This window comes from Nycticebus coucang, chromosome 21 (assembly GCF_027406575.1).
Source record: "Nycticebus coucang isolate mNycCou1 chromosome 21, mNycCou1.pri, whole genome shotgun sequence".
NCBI classification, from domain to species: Eukaryota; Metazoa; Chordata; class Mammalia; order Primates; family Lorisidae; genus Nycticebus; species Nycticebus coucang.
This window is the reverse complement of record NC_069800.1, coordinates 17,841,480-17,868,342: the sequence shown is the minus strand read 5'-3', so window position 1 is coordinate 17,868,342 and position 26,863 is coordinate 17,841,480. Positions and strand designations below refer to the sequence as shown.

Below are 26,863 nucleotides of genomic sequence, written 5' to 3'. Positions count from 1 at the left end.
GTCCAGCCCCCAGCCTTCAGGACCTGGCTGCACATGCCTTTCCGGCCTCACCGCCCCAGCTTCCTTTCACAGTCCAGCCGTTGCACCCGTCTCCGTGGCCGAGGCCCTTCCTCTCCCCAAACCAACGAACAACTCTTCCTGTGAGTGCCAGTCCATTTCTTCCAGAGCCTCTCCACAATTTCCAGCACCTGCTCCCAAAACAGCATTAACACACTAGTGCCACAGCATGGTTAGGTGGCCGGGACAGGTGCTCTGAGCCTGGTGGATGTGGAGTGTGTGTGCTGAAGAGGCGGAGAGCACACCCATCCAGAAACTTCCCAAAGACAACCACCTCCTAAAGGGGCCAGAGCTACAGATCCCAGGGCACATTCTTGGGCTGCCACCCTCCCTCCCTCAGTGCTGCCTTGCAGGACCTGCCACCAGGTGTCTGGCCGTCCTCTAGCAAGTCGTACCAGTCAGACCCTCTACCAGGATTCTAAGGCTTGGCTGGGAGAGCAAAGTTACAGTGCTTGGTGGAGCCAGCCTCTTAACAAGACATGTTGGTGCTGCCCCCGGGACCGCAGTCCTGCTCAGATTCACTTTCCATTCTTGGCCTGGTTCAGGCTTTCCTCAGCTGCAGGCTCCTGCTGCTTACCCACTTCTCGGGCCAGGGTTCCACTGGACCATGCTGCCATGGGCCACCAAGGATACTAGGTCTGAGAGTCATGAGGTCTAAGCCACCTTTCCCCAGTGAAATGCTTCCAGAGGGCAGGCAGTGGGCTGCTGTGACCCTGGACCACCACTCCCAAGGCAGGTGTTGGCTCAAGCTCTAGCTGGGACAGAGACCCTTGTTCATTCCAGGAGCTCACATCACACAGCAGCCCAGGCCACCAGCCCTGCTCACAGAAACCTCAGAACGGTGGTCAGCACATCTGGCAACCAGGTGTGAGAGCCCCATCCTTTACCCTCCCTGCCCAGACAGGGGCCTGGGAGCCAACAAGGATAAGTGCTGGGCAGGGGGCAGCAGCAAGCCTCACCCCCACTCCACACAGAACCAAGGATGCACTTGCTGCCCATCCCTGAGGGCCAGCACCTCTTGGTTCTTATCCTGGGCTGACAGCCCAGGCGATGAAGCCCTAGCAGAAGACAGAGATTTCAGTGCCAGGCAACAACGATGGTTTTAATGGCATTGTCATCCAGGAAGTCACACATCAGTCCTGGTTGGCATCTTCAAGGGGTGCAGGGTTGCTGCCTTGCTAGGCTGGGCTGTGGTCCTCCAGTCCGCCCACAGCCTTCCAGAACTTATGACCTGGCCCCACCCACCTCCCAGCCCTGCCCCACTGAAAACAGACAAGACAATTGCACTGATTGACAGACCCCCTAGAGCAACCAGCCTCCTGGCACAACACACCCAGGAGGCTGTCACATAGTTGATGAGGGCTTTGGCGACTGCTCGGTGGTGGTGGTCCTGGGCTGCTTCCAAGGAGTAGTGTTTATCAAATGTGACAAAGGTTCTTTTACAAACTGAGTATCTGGAAGATCTATTCCTGTAGTTCTAAGAGACTGTTGTTTCCCATGGCTTCTCTTGGAGCTACCGAAGTTGGGCCTGGATAACGCTGTACTGGTTTGTTTACTTGTAAGGAATGTGTAAGGCATTTTGGTAAGTTGAACAGTAACTTCTTTTTCCACAGGAGACTCAGACAGAGGTGCCCTCCTTTGAGCTGCTACTGTTTGCCTGTGAACAAAGAGGGCAGCGTGAGGGTCGGGTTGGGCCCAAGGCCTAGGGACCATCGAGCCTCTACCTGGATTAATGCCCCCCTCCCCCAAACCACCCCCTCCAGCCACTTTACAAACAGGAGCCTAGAACTGAGGATGCAGAGCAGAGTGAGGGCCCAGAGTCTGGAGTAGAAACGTGTTCCAGAGGGACACGGGCTGAGAGGCCTGGCGGATTGCTACGGGGTCAGCCATCCCTTCCCTCAAGGGAACCATGGAAGAAGGGTGGGTGCCGGGTCCAACGGCTGCTGCCCATGTCAGGGGTCTCTATCCCTCCTCCTCCATCCCAGTGGCACTTCTTGTCCTGCTTCCCTGGGGCTCCCGGCACTGCGCCCAAACATCCCAGCCTTCCAGCACGGGCCAAACCCCGAGTGTGGCCCCAGTAGGGACAGGGCACACTAACTGTTTTTTCCAGCTGTTCCTGCAACTTTTTCACTGTGTCTTTCTCCTTTGCCAGCTGTTCCTGCGTTGTCTTCAAAAGCTCCTGCAGTTTGGTGGCAGCGCGCCCCAGGTCGCTTGTTAACTTTTTTTCTTTTTCTAGTCTTTCCTGCAGGCCAAGTGTTGAAGGGGGTCAGCCCACATAATACCAGCAGGAGGGCTGCCCCAATTTGAACATGGGCCCCTAAAGCCCCAGGGACTTGGGCCCTCTGGGGACATGAGGATGGCATCTCCTGGTCACCCAGAAACATGCAGTGATAGGTAGGCAGAAACAGCCTGGGTCAACCCTCGGTCTATGTCCTATTTACTAGCTGCAGGGAAAGCTCCCTGGGAGGACGAAAGTGGACACTCTGTACTGTCCAATGTGGCAGCCATCAGACATTAAATGACATACATGGCTACTGAACCAACTTCATTTAGCAGCCACACCGACTAGTGGGTGCCATATAACGTGACAGTACAGGGTTAGAACCCTCCCCAGATAAGCTTGGATCTGCTGGGCCCCCACCAGGTGGTGACAAGGAAGTCAGGGCTGAGGGCTGGCCCAGATGGGGTTGGCCTCCCTTTCATGGCCGCTCTGAGTCCAAGAATGGCCCCAGCCTTGCAGCAGGCCCCACCCCACCAGTGCTACCTTCAGCTGCGCAGCCTCCTCTGTTCCTGAAGACTCCAGACTGGTGGTGCCGAGCTTCTCCAGCTCTTCCTGTAACCGACACGCTGCAGCCTGAGCCTTCTCAGAGAGAGGAGCAGAGTCTGGGTGAGGTGCCTTACAAACAGCTGAGCCATCAAGCCCCACCAAGCATGCGTGGGGACCAGGAGGCACCCCTAGCCTGATAGGGAGTAACTCTCGCCAGTAGCTGGGATGAGCATGCAGGACCTACATGTTCTAGAAGGCAGGAGACTGCCCGAAGACACTAGCTCCTCAGAAGACCTAAGGACACAGACTGCCCCCAAGGTGGTCTCTGCCAGCTAGGCCCACCCCCGCCTGCACAGAAGCTCAGGCTGGAGACTCAGGTTAGTGGGGGCTGAGACCTAGGACAGGGCCTGACCTCCTCAAATTCAGCTGTGAGCTTGTGCCGCCGCGTCTGCTCATCCTCCAGGACAGCCTCTGTCCGTTCCAGCTGCATTTTCAGCTGTGTGGAGACACCAAACAAGACTTGGGAACTCTGACTATGGGCCTGCTTTCTAGCTGCTTCCATGATCCCTTGGTCTTCCCACCCCACTGAGGCATCTGCAACGCAGCCCCCTCGGGGAGATGGTGCCCTAGCCCCTGGCACAAAAGCTTCTATGTTTGAAGAGAGGCTGATGGAACGTCTGCATCCTCAGGAGCATTAATGAGACCCAGAGGACAAGAAAGTTGCTTCAGAATCCCAGCCTCACAGTGGTGACTCCTCCTCAGCCACACCACGGCCACCCTGACGACAGGCCCCTGCCTCCTGGAGAGGGTTCTTGGCAGCTATCACTTAGGTCAAAACTCTGGAGAACAAACATCCTTCCCAGCAAGGGCCACCATGGGGGCCAAGTCCTCCTCTGCGGCTCAAGACCCTGCTGAGAGGCCCCCAAACCCCGAGGAGCAGACATCCTCCTTGAGCCCCTCTCTGATAGGCTGTTAGGGCCCAGAGTCTCCTGCCCCCTCCTCCAGCCTCTCCGCCTGGCCACCTTCCCTGCACTTTGCTCTGTGCCATTCTTGGAAATTGGTGGCCCTCATCTGGGCAAAGTAGTCAGCTCAGCGTTTAGTCGTGATAGGCTGTGGAGCCTGCGGTTCACCTGGGGTTAGTGACAAGTCTGCGGGGGCCAGCTCACCGCCCTAACCTCGACAGGGTCCTTCTTGGCTGGGGGGGCCTCTGGGGAGGCAGCCGGGGACCCAGCTACATCACCATCCGCTACGTGGCTCTTCATCTCACTCAACTGCTGTCTGACCTGAAACAGGGAGGGTGGGTTTGTGCAAATGTGCAGCTGGTCGCACACCCACATTGCACACACATACTCGGACCCCCCCTTGGAGGACTAAAGCTCTCTCACCCCCATGCCGGTTCACTGGGGCAGGGGCCAGGGTCATAACCCAGACCTAAGCTACACAGAGACTGCAAGACCAACAAGCCTGGGGACTGATGAGACTCATGTGTTCTGCTCCAAGGCTAACTGGTGGGTGGTGGGGAGCCCTCCTGGAAGCGAGGTACCCTTGATGGACATAGCCTGCACAGCTAACAAACCCAAATGGAGCAGAGAAGCAAGTGACAACACTGACTGCTGACCACAATTCTTCAATACTGCAGCCGCCTCCTCAGAGCCCCTTGTGGGGCTCATATTATGAGATGACATTCTTGCCTACTAAGGTCTCCCACCTCTGAGCTCCATCCCTGGGGTTGAGTGACACATCTGGTGGCGCCCAAGGTCCCCAGACTACTGGGCCTCCAATTTGCAGGGCAATGGAGTCACCTAAGAAGCTCCCATCCGGGAGGCCCTGCTCCATGGGCAACCCCACATCCTAGGACTGTGCTCACACTTTCTTCCCTTCCTCACTCCAGCCCCCAAAGGCAAAAGCCAAACTGGGAAGTTGAGAGACAACAAGAAACTGAGGAGTTTTCTCTCCATGCACCCCAATCCTAAGACCTGCCACCCAGACCTGGCTTAGCCAAAGACCTAGATGGGTGGCCCCAGACTCAGGAGACTTGGCCCAGGCAGTTGCCTGCCCTCTGGTCTGTGGCCTGGGTAAGATGTGAATGACCAGAGTGGGTGACGAGGATTGGGAGCACATGCCAACCTTAGGGGCTGCTGCAGCCAGGGCCAGCCCCAGGCACCAGATCTTCTGTCTCTCCTTACAAAGCCAGAGCTGTACATTTTTATTCCAAATCTCACAATTTCTAAATGTTGACAACTAATTCACGATTTTCAAAAAGACTCTACAGACCAAATGTAGAACACATCTGTGACCTTATACACTGCCGCTTGCAACCAGCCCTACAGTGGTATCAAAAGTCCCACTGCCTCTAAAACTGGGCACTATGCCCAGGACTCGGGCTCCTCCGAGGCTGCTGTGCAGTGGGCACTCCTCCTGTCTACTGATGGGGCTTGACCTCTGCAGCCAACCCGGTACTGGGCCGGGCACAGAGCAGGCCTCCTGGCGCCCACAGGTTAGACCAAACTGTTCTAAGTGCAGAAGGCAAGGAGCTTTCTGAGAGCCACCGGGCAATCGGTGGCCAAGCCAAGAACCCCCAGGCCTCCTGCTTTTGTGTTGCCAGGGGTCACAGTGTCCCTGACGTCCTGAGGGGACACAAAGGGCAGGAGCAGGCAGCTAAGGGATGAGAAATGGAAACACTCTGTGGTCCCAGCCACAGGCCCCTCCTGGAGTCTTGCACAAATGTGCAAGGAGGCCCCATGAAGCTGCCCCTCACAGCTGACTCAGAGACACGGTCCCCTCCGCTAAGCTTTGTTACCATGTAAACACATGACTGGCAAATTCACTGCACACACAACCCTCAGGTTACAGCCCCATCCCCCCAACCCCCAGAGGCATCAAGTCCACCTACTAGGGCAAGCTCGTCACTCTGCTTCTGGGCTTCATTCTTGGCTACATCCAGCTGAGATTGAGATTCTAATAAAAGTTGCCTCAACTTGGGGGGCAAACAGCCAGGTGATGCAAGAAAAGAGAGAAGAAAAAAATCAGCTCCTATGAGTTTGTACATGAACATACAACCTAATACCTTCATTTACCCAAAACCCTTCAGAAGAACACAGACCAGGGCAGGGCACTGGGCACCCAAGGCTTCCTGCAGACAGGACGGAGGCCATTCACTGTATGCCTGCCTCAGGCCTTCCGAAATGTTTACTAATTATTTCTTGAAAAAAAGGCCAAAAGTTTGAGATTTAACCAGAATTTGGGGTGCCAGGTTTGTGCTTTCTGCTTCAGAACAGTCAGAAAACAGTATCAGAGATTAAACGTATTCCCCACTGTGGGTGATATCAGGAAGCCCGGTGGAGAATTCCCATGCCCAGAGTTGCTGCAGAGCACTGTCTCCCTCAGCAGGCGAGGCTGCCTTTCCAAAACCTGCCCGAGACACACACAGGCCTGGCAGCTGAACAAGGTGTCCGCAGGCGTAAGGCAAAAGCTGAATAACTCAGACTAAAGGCTCACGTGAGAGCTGAGCCCAGAGGGCTGAAGAGCAGTGGCTCCAGAGGACCTAGATCCTTGAGGGCAAAGGCTGTGGTCTTGAGAGAGGTGGACTCACCCCTGCCACTTCCTTGGCATAGTTCTGGCACTCGGTGCTGGCGGCTGCCATGTGCTTCTCCAACTCTACCTCCAGATGCTCCCTCACCTGCATGGACAGAGGCAAATCTCAGCAGTCTCTAGTTGGCCACTGAGCACAGGGAACAGGATGGCTCTAGATAAGCACCGTGTCAGAAGACCTCTGAGGCCCACAAGAAACCAGCCGGTGAGGCTGGGCATGGTGGCTCGCACCTGTAATCCTAGTACTCTAGAGGCCGAGGCACGTGGATTGCTTGAGCTCAGGAGTTCAAGACCAGCCTGAGCCAGAGCAAGACCCTGTCTCTAAAACTAGCTGGGCATTGTGGTGGGCACCTGTAGTCCCAGCTACTTGGGAGGCTGAGGCAAGAGAATCACTTGTGCCCAGGAGTTTGAGGTTGCTGTGAGCTATGACGCCATGGCACTCTACCGAGGATGACAAAGTAAGACTGTTTCAAAAAGAAAAGGAAACCGGCGTTTGGCAGGAAAACCCTTTTTGAAAATGGAGCCCTGAACGTGCACTCCCAGTGCCTTTAGACCTCTGAAGTGGGGAGAGGGTAACTCTGAGATTTATTTGCAAATGCAGGTACCAGGGCACCTTCTCCAGGCCTGGGTTCTCTGTGGTGTCTGGAGAGAGCAGCAGGGCCACCTTGCTTCTGAAGAGCATGACAGAAGTCCTTTGTGCTGGGTAATCTGCAAAAGGGCCTGCAGCTGACCTGGGCCGCACTGAGGGTATAAATTCTCTCAAGGCAGAACAAGATGGACAAGATCCCTTGGCTTGGGAGAGACTAAAGTCACATGGCAGGAGGGAAAACCAGAGCAGTCTGTCACTTTCAAAGAGTATCTAAGGACAGGAGAAAAAGCTCTCTGAACAGAGCCCCACGTACCTGATCTGAACTGTCAAGTTCTCCTTTTAGCCTCTCTACAGTCTCTTCGAGATGCTTCACTGTGGCTCGTGACTATACAGCAAGGGAAAGGCCCGTCAGATGAGGCTGAGGGACATTTCCTTACCGACGCCATCCTGGGACCCAACAGGACCACCCCAGCTCAGGAGCTGAGCAGCACTCAGCCCTCCAAGCCCAGCCAGGTACCCTGGTACCCTCCTGCCCTATCTTTTTGGGGATAGGCCTGAGGATGGGGACCTTTTGGAGACAAGGGAGCTCAGCTGCCATTCCACAATGGAATGGCAGCCATTTTTATTAGAAGGTGTCACCCCAAAACACCAACCATGATACACGAGTCTCCTAAGTCACAGAGATAACCCTGCCAACTATACCCCTGTACTTCACAGAATCCCCATCCAGCTGTGTCTTTTTTTTTTAGTGGAGCAATTTAAATTTTATTTTATTATTATTTTTTTTCTTTTTTCAGCTGTGTGTCTTAGCAGGTCATGTCTGGTTCCCCCGGGCCCGGAGGTACCTTCTGAAGCTCCCCCTCTCCTGCGTCCACTCTGGCCTTCCACACCTGCTCCTCCTCCTCCACGCTCTTCTGCAGGTCTCGCAGCATGCCCTCCTGTGGGACACGGCGCTGAGGCGGGCCCTTTCCTCCGGCTCACCCCACACAAACACAACTGCGCCTTCCTGCTCCTTAGCCCCTGGGAAGACCTGCCGGAGCTCCCCTGCTGTGACTTCCCATGGTGAGGAAGGTGGCTGCAGTCCTGGAGGCTATCAGGCCTCACAAGGAGAACAGGCATGCATCTAGGAAGGGGCCCTCAGCACTCTCCTCCCTGTTGGGCTTTGCCACCAGTGCTGCCTTTGTTAGGGGCAGGAGCACAGGATGGGTCAGCCTGAGGGGAGGGATGGACCTAGCTTCTCTCTTGGAGTCACAAGGAGATGAGGATTCACCCAGCAGTCAGCCACACACTTACCTCATCCTTCCCAGTGACTGTCGGCCTGATCATCCCGTTAGTCTCCCCTCCCACTTAGAGACCAGCCCCAAGTTTTCAGCTCTCAACAGTGACTACCTGGGAGCACCTTATCCACCTCCTTTACCATTTAGCCAAAGAAACTTGGCCAGAGAAGGGAAGTGACTTGCCCAAGGCCACAAAGAGCCAGTGAGCTTTTCTGAAATACTATGCTGCTCCCCTCCCTGTAGGCCCCAAAGGTCTCCTTCCTGGCAGCCCCTTGGTGCGACCCACAGCCCATAACGTTCAGGGAACCCTGGTCTCGTGGCTCACCGTCTCAGCCAGGATGGTGCGGTACTGGTCACACTCGGCCTGCAGGGTGACCTGGGTCTCCTCAGCCTCTCTCAACTTGGAGGCCAAGTCCTGAGGGCAGAGGGGAGAACAGGTGTCTGGCTAGCTAAACCCAATGAAATGAGCAGGGCACCCTCACCTCCTGAGGACAGGGGAGAGTGCAGGGACCCTAGCAGCCCTGCTTACCGAGGAGGGCTCTGTGATAGCTGGTGGCTGCTTCAGTAGCTCAGAGCCTTTCTCTTTGAGCTCCTGCAGCCATTCAGCATAATTCTGCAACAAAACATGCATGGTGAGACTGGTGGATATTCCTGGGAGCAGTGGGGCTCCCCAGCTACCACCCAGTCTCCCTACCTGGTGTGCTGAGATAGACAGTCCTGGGAGCAGAGCCAGGAGGGCCTCCTTGGTCTGTGTCTCGGTCAGGTGGAGCTGCTTCTCTGAATCTTCCTGGAAGATTGACAAGGGGGTGAGGGGATTCAGCCACAGGTGCAGGGCACCCCCAAGGTGTTTACTGATATGCCTAGGTCCCCACCCCAAGGAAGGCAGGTCCTCAGCTATCCAGGGAGGGACAACAATCAAAGGAGAGGACAGTGGCTCTGTGGGGCTGCCTCGAGATGGTTACTACCCAGCCTGTGCTGGTCATGCAACAGACCAAGCTCTAGTGGGAGGAGGGGCTGAGCTGCTGCAGGTAGCAGGACCCGGGTCCTGGAATGCCCCCAGTAGGTGCACAGGCTCCATCAGCCTGCTGATGTGCAGCCAGGTTGTGAAGAGGCAGTAGGGACACTCTCTTCTGATGGCAGGTGCTGTGATAGGGTGGGGTGTGCAGGAAAAGAAACAGCGTCTCTCCTAGTGGCCAGCACGGATGGTGGGCCCACTGTTTCCGCTCTGCAAAGGCAGAGCTCACTCAAAGGAAACAGGCCACTTGGCTTGTCAAGTCCCTCCTGAAAGGTAACTCTGCTCCCACTGGTCCTCAAGGAAGAGCCAGCAGCTCCCATTCAAAGCAAAAAAGGAGAAGGAGCCAAAGGGATGAGGAGCTATAAAGCAAGCGGAGGCCCAGGGTGTCCCCTGGGATAGAGGACAGGCACCTCTCTGTGTACTGGGGGTGATTGCTGAGAGTTTCTGGCTAAAAGAGTTTTACTGATAGCCTGTCCCCAGCAGGCTGCACCCACCACCAGCCCCTAGACCACCTGGGCATGGCCTGAGAGGTGGGTGGCATCCCAGAAAGTGCATGGAGAACGGCTAAGGATGCCCAGCCTGGCCACAGCACACCCTGGCCTGCCACATGCCTGAGAAACTAGGGTCCCCACAGACAGTGCTGAAGGCCTACACGGATCCCCATTCAGGCCTCCTAGTCGTGAGAGTCCAAGGCAAGCCACAGAGGACCATCTGGCTGTGTGACCATGAGGAAGCCACACGGCATCTCTGAGTACAGCTTCTGCATCTTCCATATGCTGGCCAGTCCCTGACGTCACTTCTGGGGCTAAAATTCCAAGGTTCTAGAAGTCTGATTATAGCTCTAATAGCACGGCCTGAAGCGAGCCTTCTCCCTTCTCCACTCCCCACGTATCAGGGTCCTCATCTGAGTGGACCCTCAGGCTCCCTGGGAATCACTGCAAAGCTCACGCTATTGGGCCAGGCTCTCATGCGGGAGTGAGGCTGGGAGAGAAATGTGGGACCAAAAGAGGGGGGCAAGGTTTAGCTGCCCCTGGCCACATCCCATGGCTGGAGCCTGTACTAGCTCTCGACAGGCCCAGAGCCCCAGAGGTGTGTGGGGGCCCCAGATGCTGAGATGCCCACTCACACCCCAGTCTTCACTCCCTGCGGGCTGCCTGCTAAGCTGTCCTCTCCTCTGTAACTTACTACAAAGATTACTCATGGAACCTACTGGGCCACAAGTTTAGAGGGCCCAAGAAAGAAGTTGGATTATTCACACAAAATACCATGGGACAGAAACAACATGAAAGTCCATGAGGCCACACCTGGCGATCAGTGGCACCTGGTAGCTGCTCAGCCCTGTGTGCTCACGACAGAGGGCCCAGCAGGGAAAGCCAGCTGAGGGCACACATCTCTGTGAAACAGAGTCTCATATGTCACCCTCAGTAGAGTGCCGTGGTGTCACAGCTCACAGCAACCTCCAACTCTTGGGCTTAAGCTATTGTTTTGCCTCAGCCTCCCGAGTAGCTGGAACTACAGGTACTCACCACAACGCCCAGCTATTTTTGGGTTGCAGTTGTCATTGTTGTTTGGCTGGCCTAAGCTGGGTTCGAACCCACCAGCCTCGGCACATGTGGCTGCCACCATAACCACTGTGCTATAGGTGCCGAACCTCTGTCCCTCATCTTAAGGGAGATGACGGGGAGGCAGGGGGAGAAGAGCAGGGAAGGCAGGCGGGAGCGGGCCTGGGGGCTGAGCTCCATGTGCACTGTGCATGGTGCGTGTCTGTGTCCCTGCTGGACTCGCAGGGGCCTGAGACGCGAGCTCTGACCTTGGCCTGCGTCAGGGAGTGCAGTTTCTCCTTGCAGGCCCGCTCAGCCACGGCCAGTGCCTCCATGGCCTTCCAGTTCTTCTCTCGAAGGTCCTGTAGGGGACATTAGGGAAGGGGCCAGGGCCCACCCATGGTCAGTCGCTGACACGGCCCCCATGAGCTGCCTCAAGCCGATCTCGGGCAGGGCCGGGCCCGAAGAACCTCTCTGACCCCACCCCCAGGTCCCACAGGGGACACAAGGGGACAAAATGTCTTTTCCTTGGCCCACCCCGATATGGCCTCTCCCTGGCAGCACTCAACGCAGGGCCAGGGGCCACTGCCTGATTTGGGTGGTTGTAGCACAGGGCAAAGGGACAGGTGTCCTTAGAGGAAGACACTACCAGTCTCAGGGCAGATCAGCCTGTCTCCTGTCACCGAACAGCCAGTGCTGACCTGGCTGGCTGTGGTGGAGCCCAGCACAGGAGAATGTGGCTGAGGCCCCATGCCCTCTGTAGGGAGGATGGGTACAGCAGGCATGTCACTTCCCTGGCTTTCACATCCCTTCCTCCTGGCACCAGCCCTCCCCGCTGGGTGAGCACCTGACTCAGGCTAGGCCGTGGCATTATGTCCCCATCACAGGACTGGCTCTGTGGGGGGCATGTGACATAAGCTGGCCCAAGGGCAGTCAGCTCTGGGTCTTCTGATGGAACTGAGGGGTGAGCAGACCACCCCTCCCCAATACCCCCAGAGGAAGGCAGGCCTGCAGCCCCGAGTCCCAGAACAGCGGGATGCGGAGAAGCAGCGCTCAGACCTCCCCTGACTTGTGTGTGTTTTCAGGCTGTCCTGGAGGAACCTCTCCTGGCCAGCTGCACGGCTCACCCAACCCCCGCCCAGCCCTCCCCACTCACGTTGTTCTTCACTTTCTGCTGCTCCACAGCCTCTCTGAGCTCAGTGGCCTCTTTCTCCAAACATGACACCTGGGACTCCAGCTCCTTGAGGCTAAGGGGACATAGCAAGGTCACTATGCAGGCTCTGAGGGGCCACAGGTCCTGTCTCAGAAAGACCCCCTTCCTCTGCCCATTGTGCCTAGTCTGAGGCCCCACACTGGTGAGGACCATCTGCGAGGCTGAGCCACTCATCCAGGACAGTCTCCTCCACCTGAGGATGTAGGGCACAGGCCCTCAGGGAAGCCAGGCAGCTTCCCCAGCCCCTCCTTTCTCTGCTCATCCAGAGCACTGCCCTCAGTAGTGGCCATGTGGCCAGCACCAACACGTCCTGGGTAGTTGACTTTCCAGGACATTCTTTCTTCTAGTGAACTGAGCCCTGGTGTCTGGGACTTGGTTTCTGTTAGACCTGGTTCAGCTCTGTCCCCAGAGAACCCACCATATGGTCCTTCTCATGGCCACACCTGGCTCTAGGAAGATCCGGGCAGGGCGTCCTCAGGAGACCCCTGAGCGCCAGCCTCGGATGCTGCTAGGTAGGACAGCCCTGGAGACTGGGTGCTGCTGCTCGCAGCAGATCACAAAAGCCATGACCACCTCCAGTGCAGCAGGACCATTCTTTGTCCAAAACCTAACTCTCCTGAGTTCGAGGGCTTCCTCCTCAGTCTGTGCCCTGAGATCTGCGGAATCAGCCAACCCAACTCCCAGATGCCTTTGATTGCTGGTCCCCTTCTTTGCCACTCCTTTTTCTAGACCTGTGAACTTTGTCTACCTTGCCATACAGAAGTGGGGGTTTATGCTGCTACAGAACTGTATTGCTCTGAAGGACAAGTGTCACGTCACCTGCATGGAGATTCAGAGGAAGGCTCCAGGGACATGCGAACTAGAGGTTTCAGAGTATTGTTCTGTGGGACCTGAATCAGAGCCACTCAAACCACTCTTGAGATGCAGGGAGACACCCTCGCACAGGGGTCTGTCACCAGCCGGAGGAAGGCAGGGCCCTGGCTGCCCTGCCAGCCAGATGGGGACGTATGCATCTCTATTTCTTATTGTGGACATGACCAAAAACTTTTTGAAAAACACCCTTCAAAGGCACTTAACACTGAACATTACTGCCACACTAGCCAAGGGCACTGCCCCATCTGGTAATAGATGCTGGCCATGGCACAGCTTTCTATTTTTTAATACAGTTTGCACCTTATCTTGAAGATAGCTATAGACTTCCTGGGTGTTGGTTTCAGGCTTATAGAACCCTGACCCACCCTTACAGCTCTGCTGGCTCCTCTGCCCCAGCCTCTCCCTGTATGCCCCTGTGTGCAACAGCCTCCTCCAGCAAACCATCTCAGGAGTGTCCCCAAAGGACTACGCCCTAAGGATGAAGAATCAGAGGCAGGTGACAAGGACACACTGGCAATCATCCCCTTGGCAGCCACTGCCCAAGTTCCAGAACATTTGGGGCAGAATCATTCCTCTCTATTCCAGAACAGGATGACTCAGCCTACATAAAATTTTTAAATTAACTGTTTGAGAAGGAAACTTTATTTTATTTTTTGAGACAGAGTCTTGCTCTGTTGCCCAAGCCTACAGTGCCATGGTGTCACAGCTCACAGCAACCTCAAATTCTTGGGCTAAAGCAAACCTCTTGCCTTAGCCTCCCCAGTAACTGGGACTACAGGTGCCTACAACAATGCCTGGCTAGTTTTATTATTATTATTATTGTTATTATGATTCTATTTTTAGTAGAGACAGGGTCTTGCTCCTGCTCAGGCTAGTCTCAAACTTCTGAGCACAAGGAATCCACCTGCCTTGGCCGAGAAGAAAATTTAAAAAACCCAATTTCTGCCAGACACATCTGCATGATGCAAAAAATTAAAACTGATCCTATCTGCAGCACAGCTTAATTGTCCTAGTAGCTTGCGGTGTGGTCCAAAAATCTGGTCTTAAAATACAAAAGCAGAAACCTAAACCCACACAATTTCCTCCGCCCTAACAAACCACCAGGAGAAACAAAGTGTGCTCATGCTTGCTGGGACAGGAAGGTAGAGAGGGTTTGCTTGGCGTCTTCCACGAGGCACTGTGAGCCTTTGGGTGGCTGTTCCTTCCCCAGTCCCCAGGCCACTAAGCCCAATGCCAGGGAACGTGGGCTGTGGCCTGAGGACCTGCATCTGCTCAGCACAGACACAGGGAGGCCACTCTTTGGCAGTAACGGCTAGCACGAGGGAATCTAGTTGGCTGAGGGCCAAGAATACATCTGACTGTGTGCGAGGGGACACAGGATATGCCTCACCCTAACGGCTGCTCTGTGGACCCCCGACCACGACATCCAGTACCCAGCTCCAGAGACCATGGGCAAGTGCTCAGGGATGCATGGCCCAGGGGTTACAGTCACAGGATTCAGGCCCCCAACTTGAGCCTCCCCACCAAGTGTTGGCTCTGGCCTTAGCAAAAGCAAACAAACAGTCCCCAAGTGTGGTCCGGCACTGCTGACACCAATGGAAAACAAGGTCTGGCCAGCACTGAAGTCACCTCATGGATAAAGGAAAACAAGTGCTGCCGTCAACCCTAGACAACACGGGTGTCCCAAACCTGTGGTCCAGCAAAAAGCCTAGGCCACAGCTCAGCTCTCCATTCTGGGTTATAAAACCATTTTTCCCTGACATGTCCTGACCTCAGTCCTGGAGATCTCTCGTTGGTAGACAGAAAACCTTCTGGCTGGCCACTCCCCGTAGGGGATGGATGGACGCATGACAGGTGTAGGAGGTCTGCCCACACCCATGGGGGCACTGGCTCTGCCCCTTGAGAGTGGGCATGGAGCTCTCGGCAAGACTGCCTTCTATCACACCCAGGCTGCCTACTGTCCTTTCAGTCACTAGCCTCTGAAAAAAGCTCTTTCACAGTGAACCCAAGCACCCTTAGGCTGTCCACTGCTTTGTCAGCTTACCGGGTCTGCTGCTGGTCTGCCTCCGTTTGGCTGGCCTGGAATAAGACAGAAAGGCCCTTGGTTTCCACGAGACTCACCTGAGCAGCGACTAGCCAGGGTGGGAACTATCTGCCCAAGGTGCTCCCGACCAGCTGCCCGGGGAGGAGGCTGACCTGGGTGTCCTGGGCCTGGCCTGCCTCCAGCAGGGCCTCGATGGATTGGATCCTCTCCGTGAGCTGCGAGTTCTCCACCCTGGCCTCCTTGAGCTGCCCATGGAGACCACTCAGCTCCTCACCTTTGCTCCTCACCTCTGCTTCATAGGACTGTAACTTGCTGCGCAACTCTGTGTCAGGGCGAGGGAATGAGACAGGGTCAGCAGTGGGAAACACCAGGGTGGACGCCCCAACATCTGCCCCCCTGGGAACACACACCATGGCTCTCTCTCCTGCCTCCTCTGTGTGCCTGGGGGTCTTAAGACATACTTCTAACCACAGGGGCATCTTACTAGCTGTTGAAGAAAGTGATACCCTGGTGTCATTCCTAAAATTGGGGTAGAATCCAGTATCTCAGATGACTCCTGAGAAAGTGACAGAGGCTAGAAACAGACCCCAACTGAAGTTTCTACAGATTCATTCTCTAGAAGACTCTGGTTCATATTAGTTGACACCGGACATTTTTTTTTTTTTTTTTTTTGTAGAGACAGAGTCTCACTGTACTGCCCTTGGGTAGAGTGCCGTCGTCACACGGCTCATAGCAACCTCTAACTCTTGGGCTTACGTGATTCTCTTGCCTCAGCCTCCCGAGCAGCTGGGACTACAGGCGCCCGCCACAATGCCCGCCTATTTTTTTTTTTTTGTTGCAGTTTGGCCGGGGCTGGGTTTGAACCCGCCACCCTCAGCATATGGGGCCGGCGCCCTACTCACTGAGCCACAGGCGCCGCCCGACACCAGACATTTTTAGAAAGTGACTACATGGCTGCAGCTCCCTTAGCTCCCCAGCCAAGTCCCCCTCTCTCCTTGACTTCTCAGGGGCCTTCAAGAACAACACCAGGGCGTGACCCCCTTCTCCCCTCGAGGTGGCCTCCATGTGCCTTTGACGCCACACTCTCCCCAAGGCCACCACTTCCAAATGAACTCTGACGAGACAACTCAGCCCAGCACCCACCTGCTCGAATCTCCCCTCCCACCTGTTCCCATCACTGTGCCCCCACGTCTACCTTCTGCCAGCTTGTTCCCACCTTGCCAGCACCCCTGTGGGCACCTGGGCCCGGACAACTGCAGGAGCCTCACTCGTGTCTCCCTGGGCCATTCCTGTCCTCTGGTCTGTCCTCTACTCAGCACCAGGGCAACCAAAAGTGGTGGTGAGATCACATCATTCCCCTGCCCCAGGGGCTTCTGTCACACTTCACACAAACTCCTCAGAGGGATGGTGACCGGGCCCCGCCCATCTGGCCCACACCAGCCACCAGGCTTCTCATTCCAGCCATTCTGTTCGCCTTCCCTTTCTGCATGGGCCAAGTTCATGCTAGTTCTCATCTCAGTGCCCTGGCCCCTTCTTCCACTCACCCCACCGGCCTCAGAGGCCTCTGTGACCACCAACCTAAAGCCATGCCCAGCCCTCTGGAGCAAGGGCCAGCAAGCCAAGGGCTCATCCTGCCACACCCATTTTTATAAATGCAGCTTTATCCAGACACAGTCAGACCTCTCTCTTTGCCTGTGTTTATGGCACTTTGCTCACTGCGGCAGAGCTGAGTGGTCATGACAGAGACAGTCTGGCCCATTAAGCCAAAGTATATACCCTCCACCTCGTCACAGCAACATTGTGCCAACTCTGCCCTGGATTGAGTCTCCGCAGAGGGCACTGATGTGTGACACTGTCATTGTGGGTGGCCCTGTGCTGTGTTCCTGCTCAGCGCCCACAGCAGGGTACCGCCCTTGGCAGTTGCTGGGAAATACTGGGGAGCCAGGGACCATGGAGCTCTCACCAGCATCATCTGCGCATTTTTCCAGGGACTCTCTGGGCCCACCCTTGCCACCCTTGCCACCCTCGCCACCAGCAACTGCGCACAGGGGACTGCAGGGCTCACATTCTAAACCTGGCGTGGCCTCTTGGACGGGTTGAGCTGGAGAACAGAAAGGCCCAGAACAGACACATGGTGACAAGACCAGCTAAGGCCCCAGGAAGACGTGGATTCACCCAGCACCACGTAGCTCCCCACACAGAGAGGCTTGGGAGGCACGCAGTGACTTCCTTCCAGCCCCAGCCCTAGCCCTTGCAGGCTCTGCCCCCCATGTCCTGCGTGCAGTTAGACTGCCTGCACCTCTGGGCAGAGCTCTGACAGGGTACAATCCCTGCCTCTTTGACTCTCTGAGGGGAAGAGTCAGAAACCCTCCCTGTCACGCCTGCCAACAGGTCTAGCTAATGGGGTTCTGGCCCAGGCAGTGGCACCAGGATGGTGCAAAGACCACCGTGGGCCCTATAAGGAGCAGGTGTTATCATGATGCCACCCTCACCAGCCATCTGCTGCTGCTGCTCCTGGGCCTTCTCCACATCTGCCCGGAGGCTGGCATGACTGGTCTGAGTACGGCACAGCTCCCGGCTGACCTCGTCCAGGCGCTTCTGCAGGGCCTCCTCGCTCTCCTTGTGAGCTACCTGGGGAGGGGCAAGGGGCAGAGATAGCAGAGCTGTGAGCATGGGGCCAGGCCTCATCAACTCTGTGGCTGAAGACAAAGCCCCCACCCCCACCCCCCCAACCCCCCCAGAGCCCTGTGCAGTCTCTGGTTTGCCCAAGAAAGGGAACTTCAGTCCTTAGCACTCCACAATCTGCAGACTCACGGCAGCCATCGCCCTTTCAAGGAGAGCAGGGAGCTGCTGGGGACCCACACTCACTTCCCACATCTTTTTTGGGTTTTGGTATTTTTACATTCTCCAGTGATTCACTAACCCGTGCTTACTGCAGGAGTCCAAAGTCCCCTGATGTGGCCCTCGATCCCCAGAGGTAGACAACGTGGAAGCCCCAGTCCCTGGCTGTTATGTGTGACAAGGACAGGCAGGGCACACGGGTAAGATCACACTCTGGCAATTCTCTTAAGTTTCTTCACCGCATGTTAGACTGCACCACATGCAATTGCCAGTGTTCAACCACTCCTGACCCACAAAAACAGCATTCTCACACGGTTCAGTGGTCTCCTGGAGACCTTTCCACATCAGCACGGATGGTTTAAGAGCTTCCCTGAGCTTTGATGTTCCCTGTTCCCCCCCAGACAGGATGCGCTCACTCTCCAACGGACCCAGCAAGTGCTCCAGTGGACACCCAAGCCTGTGTGTTAAGGATGCCCCCACGCTGGGCTCCCTGATGTGGGCCAGTCATGGACTCTTTAACAAGCTTGTCCAGGAGCAAGAACGGGTCAGGGAGGTGAGTCAATAAATGCCTCTTATTGACTAACATGAGGCTTAAAGTCATCCTTCACATCTTTGACAAGTGTCACCCACACCCCGGTTGTTACTTTCTTTTAGGGACATGGCTACACAACCCAGTGCTACGCTGACCGCTCTGAGAACACCGTCTGGGCAGAGGCAGGTCTGGAGCCAGTGAAGCCACTTCAAGGACGAAGCTGTGGGTGAGCATGTACCATGCAGGAGCTGGCAGGGACCTGCTCAGGTCCTACTCCAGAGAGCATAGCAGAGAAGGCATGACTGCAGGCTGCTCCCCTGCAAGCAGAGCCACCTCCGTCCCGCTCGCTCCAACACCCTTGCGTCTCTGCCGTGACTGCACAACGCAGGTATTTCACCACTGGAAAAAACCCACCAGCTTGTTCCTCTTTTTTCAAGAAAAGGGATTCCAGGGTCTCTTGACTGCAGGGAGACCAGCTGCACGTGGTTTTCCATTCTCTACCAACATTATTAGAACATTGGATCCAGCAACACACAGACAGACAAAAATGTACTGCCTTTAGGAACTAAAAAACTAAAAAATCTTTAAAGGAAACCTTGTGCATATGTCTTAAGACCTGAGATGACAACTCTCTGCTAATGTGGTTAGCACAGCCAATTACACTGAACACTTCCAGAAGCTGGTCCCACAGCTGGGCAAGCCAGCGGGGGACTTTGATAAAACCCTCCTGGATTTCCAAAATTCAGTCCATCTGGATGCTGTCAGCACCCTCAATGGGCACTTTCTTCCAGGCAGGCCCCAAGAAGCCGTCCAAAGCAAGACAGGCTGCAGGGGGAGGTATCTTACCCGATGCCAGCACTCCAGGACCCAAGGTCAGGGCAGAGGCCAGGCCTACCCTGCTCCCTAAAGAGGTGGCTCACAGGGAAGGGGCCTCCAGTAGAGGAAGGACAGTCATCAAAACAAACAGTCCCATCTTTACTTCAGTGGAATACAGAGCTATTCTCTACAACTTACATCAATGGTCTTACTCGGAGATTTCCTGAATGGAATTTTGTAAAGCTCATGTTCATTGAGCTCTTTTGTTGCAAAGCACCGTTCTAGCCCTATACACTCTGTGGGGTAGCTACTACTGAGCTACTCCTACAGTACAGATGGGAAACTGAGGCTCTGAGATACCTTGCTGGGAGGCAGCAGAGCTAGGACCTGAATTGGCGGTTGACAACAGAGGGCTCACTGTCACTCACCCCAACCACAAGTCTATGGTGTCAGACTAGAAAGCATGGACCCCTCTGTCCAGCTCCAGGCTGTGGCCAAGGGCCCCCAGGCCCAGAGAAGACAGGAGACACTGGGAGTCTATTGTTCACTGATGAAAAGCAGGCCCAGGCCTCTGTCCTAGGCTGGGTCCTTTGTAGGAATAACACACGATGGACAATCTGAGCAGGTTCCAGCCACAGATACACCAGAAGCATCTGGAAGCCTTTAAAACATAACCAGGCCGGCCCCATATGCCGAGGGTGGCGGGTTCAAACCCAGCCCCGGCCAAACTGCAACAAAAAAATAGCCGGGTGTTGTGGCGGGCGCCTGTAGTCCCAGCTACTCGGGAGGCTGAGGCAAGAGAATCGCGTAAGCCCAAGAGTTAGAGGTTGCTGTGAGCCGTGTGACGCCACGGCACTCTACCCGAGGGCTGTACAGTGAGACTCTGTCTCTACAAAAAAAAAAAAAAAAAAAACATAACCAGGCCTGCACCCCAAAGGCTCTGATCTTATAGGTGGACTGCTTTACACGAAGACCCACAAACACCAAGTTACCTATCTTAATTTCTCTCAAATTCAAACCACGTTTATTCGTCCATGTTCTTTAGTCCCTTGTACACATTCAAATGTCACTCTTACCATTTCAGGCCTGTTTCTTCCAAGAGGTAGCCCTGATGCCCCCGTGCACTAAAGCCTGACCTCTGTGACAGAGCAGAAAAAGGGTCCAAAGCCACGAGTCACCCGGACTTCCCAGCACCCACCCCGTAAGGCCTCGGTGAGTAGGAGGGGTGAATGCCTGCACGACACCCAGACGGTGCCCAGCACACAGAGAGCAGCACCGGTGCTGTCACTAGTACTGATGAGACAGTGGTGGCAGGTTCGAGGCCTGCCTACATCTCCAGCGGTCACAGTCTTTGCTGGAAAGGATAGCCCAGTGTGGCTGAACAACCCTTGGCCTGTCCCTGCCATGCAGACAGGCTTGGTAAGTGCTCCACAGGGCACTGAAACAGCTGCCCCACTCACCTGCAGCTGTAGGACCTGCTTCTCAAAGGCAGCTGCTTTGGCTTCCAGAGCCTTCCGCTGCTGCTCCTCCTGCCGCACAGCTTCTGACTTCTCCAGCAGCTCCTTGCTGGCCTTGTTGATCTCCTGCCGGAGCTTGGCCAACTCTGCATTCTGCCTGCAAGACAGTAGTCACCAGCCCATGAATGAAGGTCAGAAGTGGGGGTTGGGGGATGGTGGTCTGAAACTTCCCCCTGGAAACCAACTCTTTTAAGCAGTTGTCCAAGCCTGGAGCCATCACTACAGTCCCTGTTGCATTGCCAGCTACGTGGGATTTGGTGTGTATTTTGCTGAATACACTGTTTTACCCATGAGGCACACAAACCAGGGAAAATAAGAGCAAAGTCTGTACTAAAGCTCCTCCCAGAAACTACTAGAAATTCAGACAGAAAAAGGCAAAACACTGCTCTCCCAATCACTGATCTGGGAGCAAAAAAGCCCCAAGGTGTAGCCTGACTCACCCTGACTCCCTATGGATCCGGGGCAGCAGCCATGGCGTCCACATGCCCCCGTTACTGGCTGCCTGGATTACAGCTAGGCTGTAGGGCGGAAGCCTGAAGCCAGAGCCTGAGGCATTCACGGGGCAGACTCTTGACACTGCCCATCAAAAGTTGGGTCTCAGGGCCCGGTGCCTATAGTTCAAATGGCTAGAGCGCCAGCCACATACACCAGAGCTGATGGGTTCAAATCCAGCCCGGGCTCGCCAAGCAACGACAACTACAATCAAAAAATAGCTGGGCGTTGTGGCGGGTGCCTGTAGTCCCAGTTACTTGGGAGACTAAGGCAAGAGAATCGCTTAAGCAGGGGAGTTTGAGGTTGCTGTGAGCTGTGACGCCACGGCATTCTACCCAGGGTGACATCTTAAGACTCTGTCTTAAAAAAAAAAAAAGCTGGGTCTCAGGATCTGAGAGGAATGTTGCAGAGATACAGAAGGAAAAGTGGGGCAGCCAGAGATCTGCCCTTTCCAGTGTGAGGGGTTATGGGGGATGCTGCACCTTCACGAGCGCCCTCATGGCAGAGCGTTGACTGTCCAGCCAGGTGACACCACCAGACAGGATGGAGGGGATAGACAGGGCTGCCTATGGAAATGGGAAAGCTGGTAGACACTGCTCTGATCTGCTGGCTGGGGTGGTGAGCCCTGCTTCTCTATCTTGGGGGGGTCTTGTCTGCACCAGGGAGGCCATCGTTAGCACATATGCTTTGCAGTGCTAAGGTCAAGTGATCTGCAGTGGAGGTGGGGGCTGGGTGGGTAGCCCTTCAGGACAGATGGGGAGTTGAGAGGGACCTGTCCTGCTGTTGAGCTTCCAGACTAACAGAGTCAGGGCCACCACTCAGGGTGACAAGTCTCTAGGCTTAAGAGCTTTCCCAGTAAGGAGGCCACAGCAGATTCTCCATGAGAGGGGAGGCCCAGCCATTCACCAGTCCTCATATTTATCTTCTGCTATGACTTCTAAGGAAACAGCAGCCAAAAACCTCCAACCGGCCCACCCATGTGTCTGGAAGGGGATGAAGATGTGTGCAGACACACACCCCAAAGGGGACTGTGACAGAATGGGCTGGCCTGAAGGCAGCCGTGAGATCTCATTCCACGCTGGCGCTCATGGGGGGACACCTGCCCAATAGACGTGTGGCCCAGACTCCCCTCCCTGTCCCGGTCCTGGGTTGGGAGCTTTCCCACCACCTGGGTCCAGCCCACACACTGAGAGCCCCAGGCTCTCTGCCTGGTCAGCTCCCCTCTTGGAGAGAGCAGACACTTTGGGGTAACACAGCTCCCATGTTCTGAGGCCCAGAAAAGGCAAAGAAATTATGGGCTTCTGAAGGATCTGGCCACTGAATCTGACATGCTAGAGTCACAGGAGCAGAAGCAAGGTGGCCATACTTGACTCTACAGGGGAGCGTGCCCAAGCTGTCTGGGACTCACAGTGGACACCAGTGCTTCAGCTATGCAGAGGCCACCCTGATATGGAGAACTGTGCTAAGAGGAGGACATGTTGCTGGGGAACATGACCTAATACCAGTGCATCAATGCAAGGGCCCCTCTAGAATAGGAGATTATACTCCCATGGAGAATCGAGGCCCATGGCAGGTCCCAATACCACCAGAAAACTCATCTTGAACAAGCTACTTGGCCTTGATGTCTGGGCAACCACCAGGAGTTTTCAAAAGCCTCCCATAAGGGGTGTTGGGAAAATAGACATGGGGTGCACTGCTCTTCCAGAAAGGCAAGATGCCAGCACCAGCAAGAACCTGAGGGCCACCTTGCCCTGACACTGGGCGTGTTGGCGAGGGCAGGCCTTTATCACCTGAGGGGACATACAGCCACCTCTCAGAAGACCCATCTGCTCAGGACTCAGACGGGAGACACAGGGTCTGCACTGTGCAGGCCCAGACGTGGCTGCTGCTCAGCTTACTTGCTCTCCACCTGGCTTGTGGCCTGGTTCAGGGCGTCCCTCAGGATGGAGTTCTCCTGCTGCAGACGGGCCAGCTGAGTGTTGGGGCCGTTCTCCAGCTGCTCCTGCAGAGTCCGGATCTACAAAGTGTTGAAGAAGGCATCAGAGAGCTGCCTAGCCCCACAAGGAGGGCTAACTTCTGGAGCAGGGTTAGCGTGGTCTTAGTCACAAGAGAAACCCCCAGGAGGATTTCTCCAGCTTCTTGACCCAGATAGTGGGGGGAGCCCATGAAACTGGAGGCCTGCAAGTCACATGCTAAGTGTGACCCCCCACTCCCACAGGGACACACCTCTCTGCCTCCTCACTGCTCACGGCCTGCCCACAGCCCAGCAATCTGCCCCAGAGCCTTGATACGCTCTGTGCATATCAGTCTCCAAGGTCACACAGTTGACTGCTCTGACCTAGGCATACAGCCACAAGTCACAGCCTACTGCCACTCGAGGAAGCCTTGCTTCCTGCCCTTTTAACTCTCAAGGCACATCCTGAGATGTGCGGTGAGAGGGAGGCCACAGCCCTGATGAGCAGGCAGGTGTCAGAAGCTTTGACTATGAGGGCCAGTCTGGACAGGCGGCTGCCTGGCGCTGGCCTCAAGACCCAGGCTGGAACTGCTGACTTCAGGCCTCTTGTGTGATGGGATTTTCCCAACTGTGCAGGGAGAAGGCAAGACTAGCATTACTTCCAGATCCCGTGGAAGCTAAGAACTTGACCTACAGACACCCAGGAGAGGCCACTTGAGGCTAAGCTCTTCTGGAAAAGTGCTCTCCCAATGCACTTTATACCTTTCCAGGGATTAACCCCCAACACCCAGTGGGGTGCCAGACACGCTGTCCAGACAAATGCAATAGCCCTTGGCCCCTTCCAGACTCCATAGGCCCCTGTGGCCGTTCTCAAGCCCACCTCACACCTCACCCCGGGCCTCCCTGGCCCCGACTCACCTTGCCCTGTAGCAGCTGCACCTCCTTCACGTGGTCCTGGTAGCTGGTCTGCATTCGTGTCTGCATGGCCGCGATCTCCTGCTCCTGTGCCACTAGCTGCTTCTTCACCTTGGCCTCCCCAGCTGCTGCCTTGGCCTTTTCCGCTGCCATCTCCTAGAAGAACAGGGAGAGGGGCTGGTCTGGCAGGTGGCAGTGCGGTGGACCACGAGCATTGCCAGGGCTAGGAGGAGGCCTGAGAGCAGAGCACAGACCCCTCCCGCTGGCCCAGTTCTCAGACAGACCCAAGCCGGCATGGCAGGAACCCTGAGAGACAACCAATGGTCCTCTAGCCCTTGCTGGCCTTGGCCAGTGTGGGCTCTACATCAAGTCTTGGCTACAGGAGAGGTGGTAGACACAGCGGGAGCTGTAAAACCATGTCACACTCTCTCTGGCTCAGTCTTATTGTGATGACAACACCCTGGCCAGGCCCCTGGGCTGTCCACTTCTACTCAGTGCCTTTGTTGGGACTGAGGTGGAGAGCCTTGATGGCTGGGATGGGGTTGTGATGTTGGGGCACAGCCCCACTCCTGGAGGGCCTGGGTCCCCCCTGGCAGTCACTCTGTGCTTCACCTTGGCCCAGAGGAACATCTGCTCCAGTCAGTACTGAATGACCAGGGAGGAACACAGGCTGCTGAGTCTGGGGAGTGGGCACGTACAGAGCGTGAGGCAGAACACAGAGCCATGGCCTGTGCATCCCCGAAGCTGGCAGTGGATGGAGGCTGCAGGGAAGCCCTCCCTCAGCAGTGACCATGTGACACAATTTCCAAAACCCAGATACCCCCACCAGGTCCAAATGCTCCTCCAGTTCCCCCTGGTTGGAGCAGTAGAATTCTCCTGGCTGCGAGCTCAGGGCAGCCTTTGGCTCTCAGGAAAGGAGTTTAATGGTGTGTTCAGCCACAGCCCTCCCTCCCTCCCCAATCACATGTTCCTGCCTGCAGCCCATGGAGGTCCTCTTGAGCTCTCAGGTGCTGATCTGGTCCAGTGGGCCTCTGGCCAGACTAGTCACCTGCCTGGTGTGAACACACTATAGACACAGCTGGCCTGGGTAACCCGGAAGTCAAAGCCTGGCCCCTCCCCTGGCCTGAGCAGTGGGCCAGGAATAAGAAATACTCTCCCTCCCCAGACCTGGGCTGCCAGGGAAGCCTGTGCCAAAGGCCACGTCTCTCTTGCCTAAAGAGAGAACCCCAGGGAAGGGCTGGGCTGAGCGGGTGGCCCCTGTGTGCCAGTGCTGTTCCATATGCTTGGTACACCCTAGGAACCCCCAGGCCTCACTAGCCTCACTTTCAAAGGCAATGATCCTCTCGGCTCCACCTAGAGGAGAAGCACAGGGGCCTGCAGGTCCATTAGCCACACGAGTGGGAGCGGTAGCTAACACTGCCGACTGGGGGACAAGCGCTGTCCCATGGAATTCTCTCAGTAAGATGAGGGTTTTGATCCCCCATTTCAAGCTGGGGTCAAAAGCCTTGCTGAGGATATGCTTGTACAAGCTGGGGAGCAGCTCTAAGAAGTGGGGATGAGGCCTGAACCCGGGACTGTACAAGTGCAGGAGGTTGCCAGAAGGGGAGGAGTGATACCCACTCCTCAGTGTGAGCCAGGAAGCCTCTAGCAAAGGAGGGGGCGGCCCAGCAGGGAAAGCCAGAAGCTTCCCCAGCCCAGCACAGCAGGAGCCCTGCTTTCTGTTGTGTTTCTCACACAAAAGCCCCTTGAAGTAGATGTCCAATCTTGGGAAGAAGAAACCAAAGCTGATAGAGGCCCTGCTGTTAGTATGTCTACCAGAATGGCAGGTGGAGCAGCCGCACACAGGTCGTCCTCTGCTCACTTCTGCCCCTGGGGACACCCTTCCCAGCCCCAGACAGGCCTGCGCCCTTCTGGAAATCGACCTGGCTCAAGGCACAGTCCCTACCTCCTGGGGGCCAGGGTCCCAGGGCTACCATAATTCAATAGCATTTCCCCCTTCCTTGGCCCCTGGGCTTTACTAAAGGACAGAGAAAAGCCAGCTGGTCCTCAGTGCATTTGTTTAGCTCTCTGTAGTTTCTTTTTCTTTGAAGGGCTCAGAATCTCAGGGTTCTTCTGTCAAATTCTTAACTCACTTGCAAAGGGCAGATTTATTTTCTTGAAAAATGTTCATGGTGTCAGTAGGAGGGGTGGGGACTGGGGGCCCAGTCCTCTCTGCCCAGGCTGGGAGTGAGGCTTGGCACCATCACTGGCACCCAGCTCAGACCCTGTTTGCACTTCCTTCCAGGTGCTGTGCCCAGGCTCAGTGGTACCCCATGTGGTGTGAACTGCATCAGCCCCCAGCAAGGGGTCGGATCAAGAGGCATGGGCAGAGATTAAAGGGGGTCGCCACAGGACCAGATCAGCACTTGAGAGCTCAAGAGGACCTCCATGGGCTGCAGGCAGGAGCACGTGATTGGGGAGGGAGGATTGTGGCTGGACACACCTTTCAACTCCTTTCCTGAGAGCCAAAGGCTGCCCTGAGCTTGTAGCCGGGAGAATTCTACTGCTCCAACCAGGGGGAACTGGAAGAGCATTTACACCTCCAGCTAAAGGGGGGTGTCTGGGTTTTGGAAATTGTGTCAAATGGTCACCACTGAAGGAGGACTTGATGACCAAGTGACCAGTACTGGGGATCTCCTTCTGAAGGGGCTGTCCCTCCCTCAACATGCCCCCTGCCCTCAGTGACCAGAGATCCAGCAAAGGGACCACAGTCACCATTAGAGGATGTACCTATTCAGGTGGCACTCCTAGACCAAAGGGGGTAGGCACAGGTAACCACCCTGGCCCCAA

The 26,863-nt window shown here is 55.7% G+C and overlaps 1 protein-coding gene across 3 annotated transcripts in view; it reads right to left on the bottom strand.

The window, feature by feature from the left end:
• Positions 1–1,138: 1,138 nt before the first annotated feature.
• Positions 1,139–26,863, bottom strand: part of RRBP1 (ribosome binding protein 1) — a 77,726-nt gene continuing 52,001 nt past the window's right edge. For 2 of the 3 annotated variants that reach the window (XM_053574434.1, XM_053574436.1), the window contains exons 5-24: positions 24,038–24,190; positions 23,064–23,182; positions 20,617–20,770; positions 17,460–17,598; positions 15,120–15,289; positions 14,968–15,002; positions 11,994–12,084; positions 11,107–11,199; positions 8,976–9,068; positions 8,811–8,894; positions 8,607–8,696; positions 7,850–7,942; positions 7,318–7,389; positions 6,417–6,503; positions 5,718–5,801; positions 4,000–4,107; positions 3,237–3,320; positions 2,822–2,917; positions 2,156–2,299; positions 1,139–1,714 (exon numbers count right to left, since the gene is read on the bottom strand). In XM_053574434.1, the coding sequence (XP_053430409.1) occupies positions 1,676–1,714; positions 2,156–2,299; positions 2,822–2,917; positions 3,237–3,320; positions 4,000–4,107; positions 5,718–5,801; positions 6,417–6,503; positions 7,318–7,389; positions 7,850–7,942; positions 8,607–8,696; positions 8,811–8,894; positions 8,976–9,068; positions 11,107–11,199; positions 11,994–12,084; positions 14,968–15,002; positions 15,120–15,289; positions 17,460–17,598; positions 20,617–20,770; positions 23,064–23,182; positions 24,038–24,190 (2,028 nt within the window). In that variant the 3' untranslated portion in view covers positions 1,139–1,675. The remainder of the gene's footprint in view (positions 1,715–2,155; positions 2,300–2,821; positions 2,918–3,236; positions 3,321–3,999; positions 4,108–5,717; positions 5,802–6,416; positions 6,504–7,317; positions 7,390–7,849; positions 7,943–8,606; positions 8,697–8,810; positions 8,895–8,975; positions 9,069–11,106; positions 11,200–11,993; positions 12,085–14,967; positions 15,003–15,119; positions 15,290–17,459; positions 17,599–20,616; positions 20,771–23,063; positions 23,183–24,037; positions 24,191–26,863) is intronic. The other variant, XM_053574437.1, reaches the window with a different exon arrangement.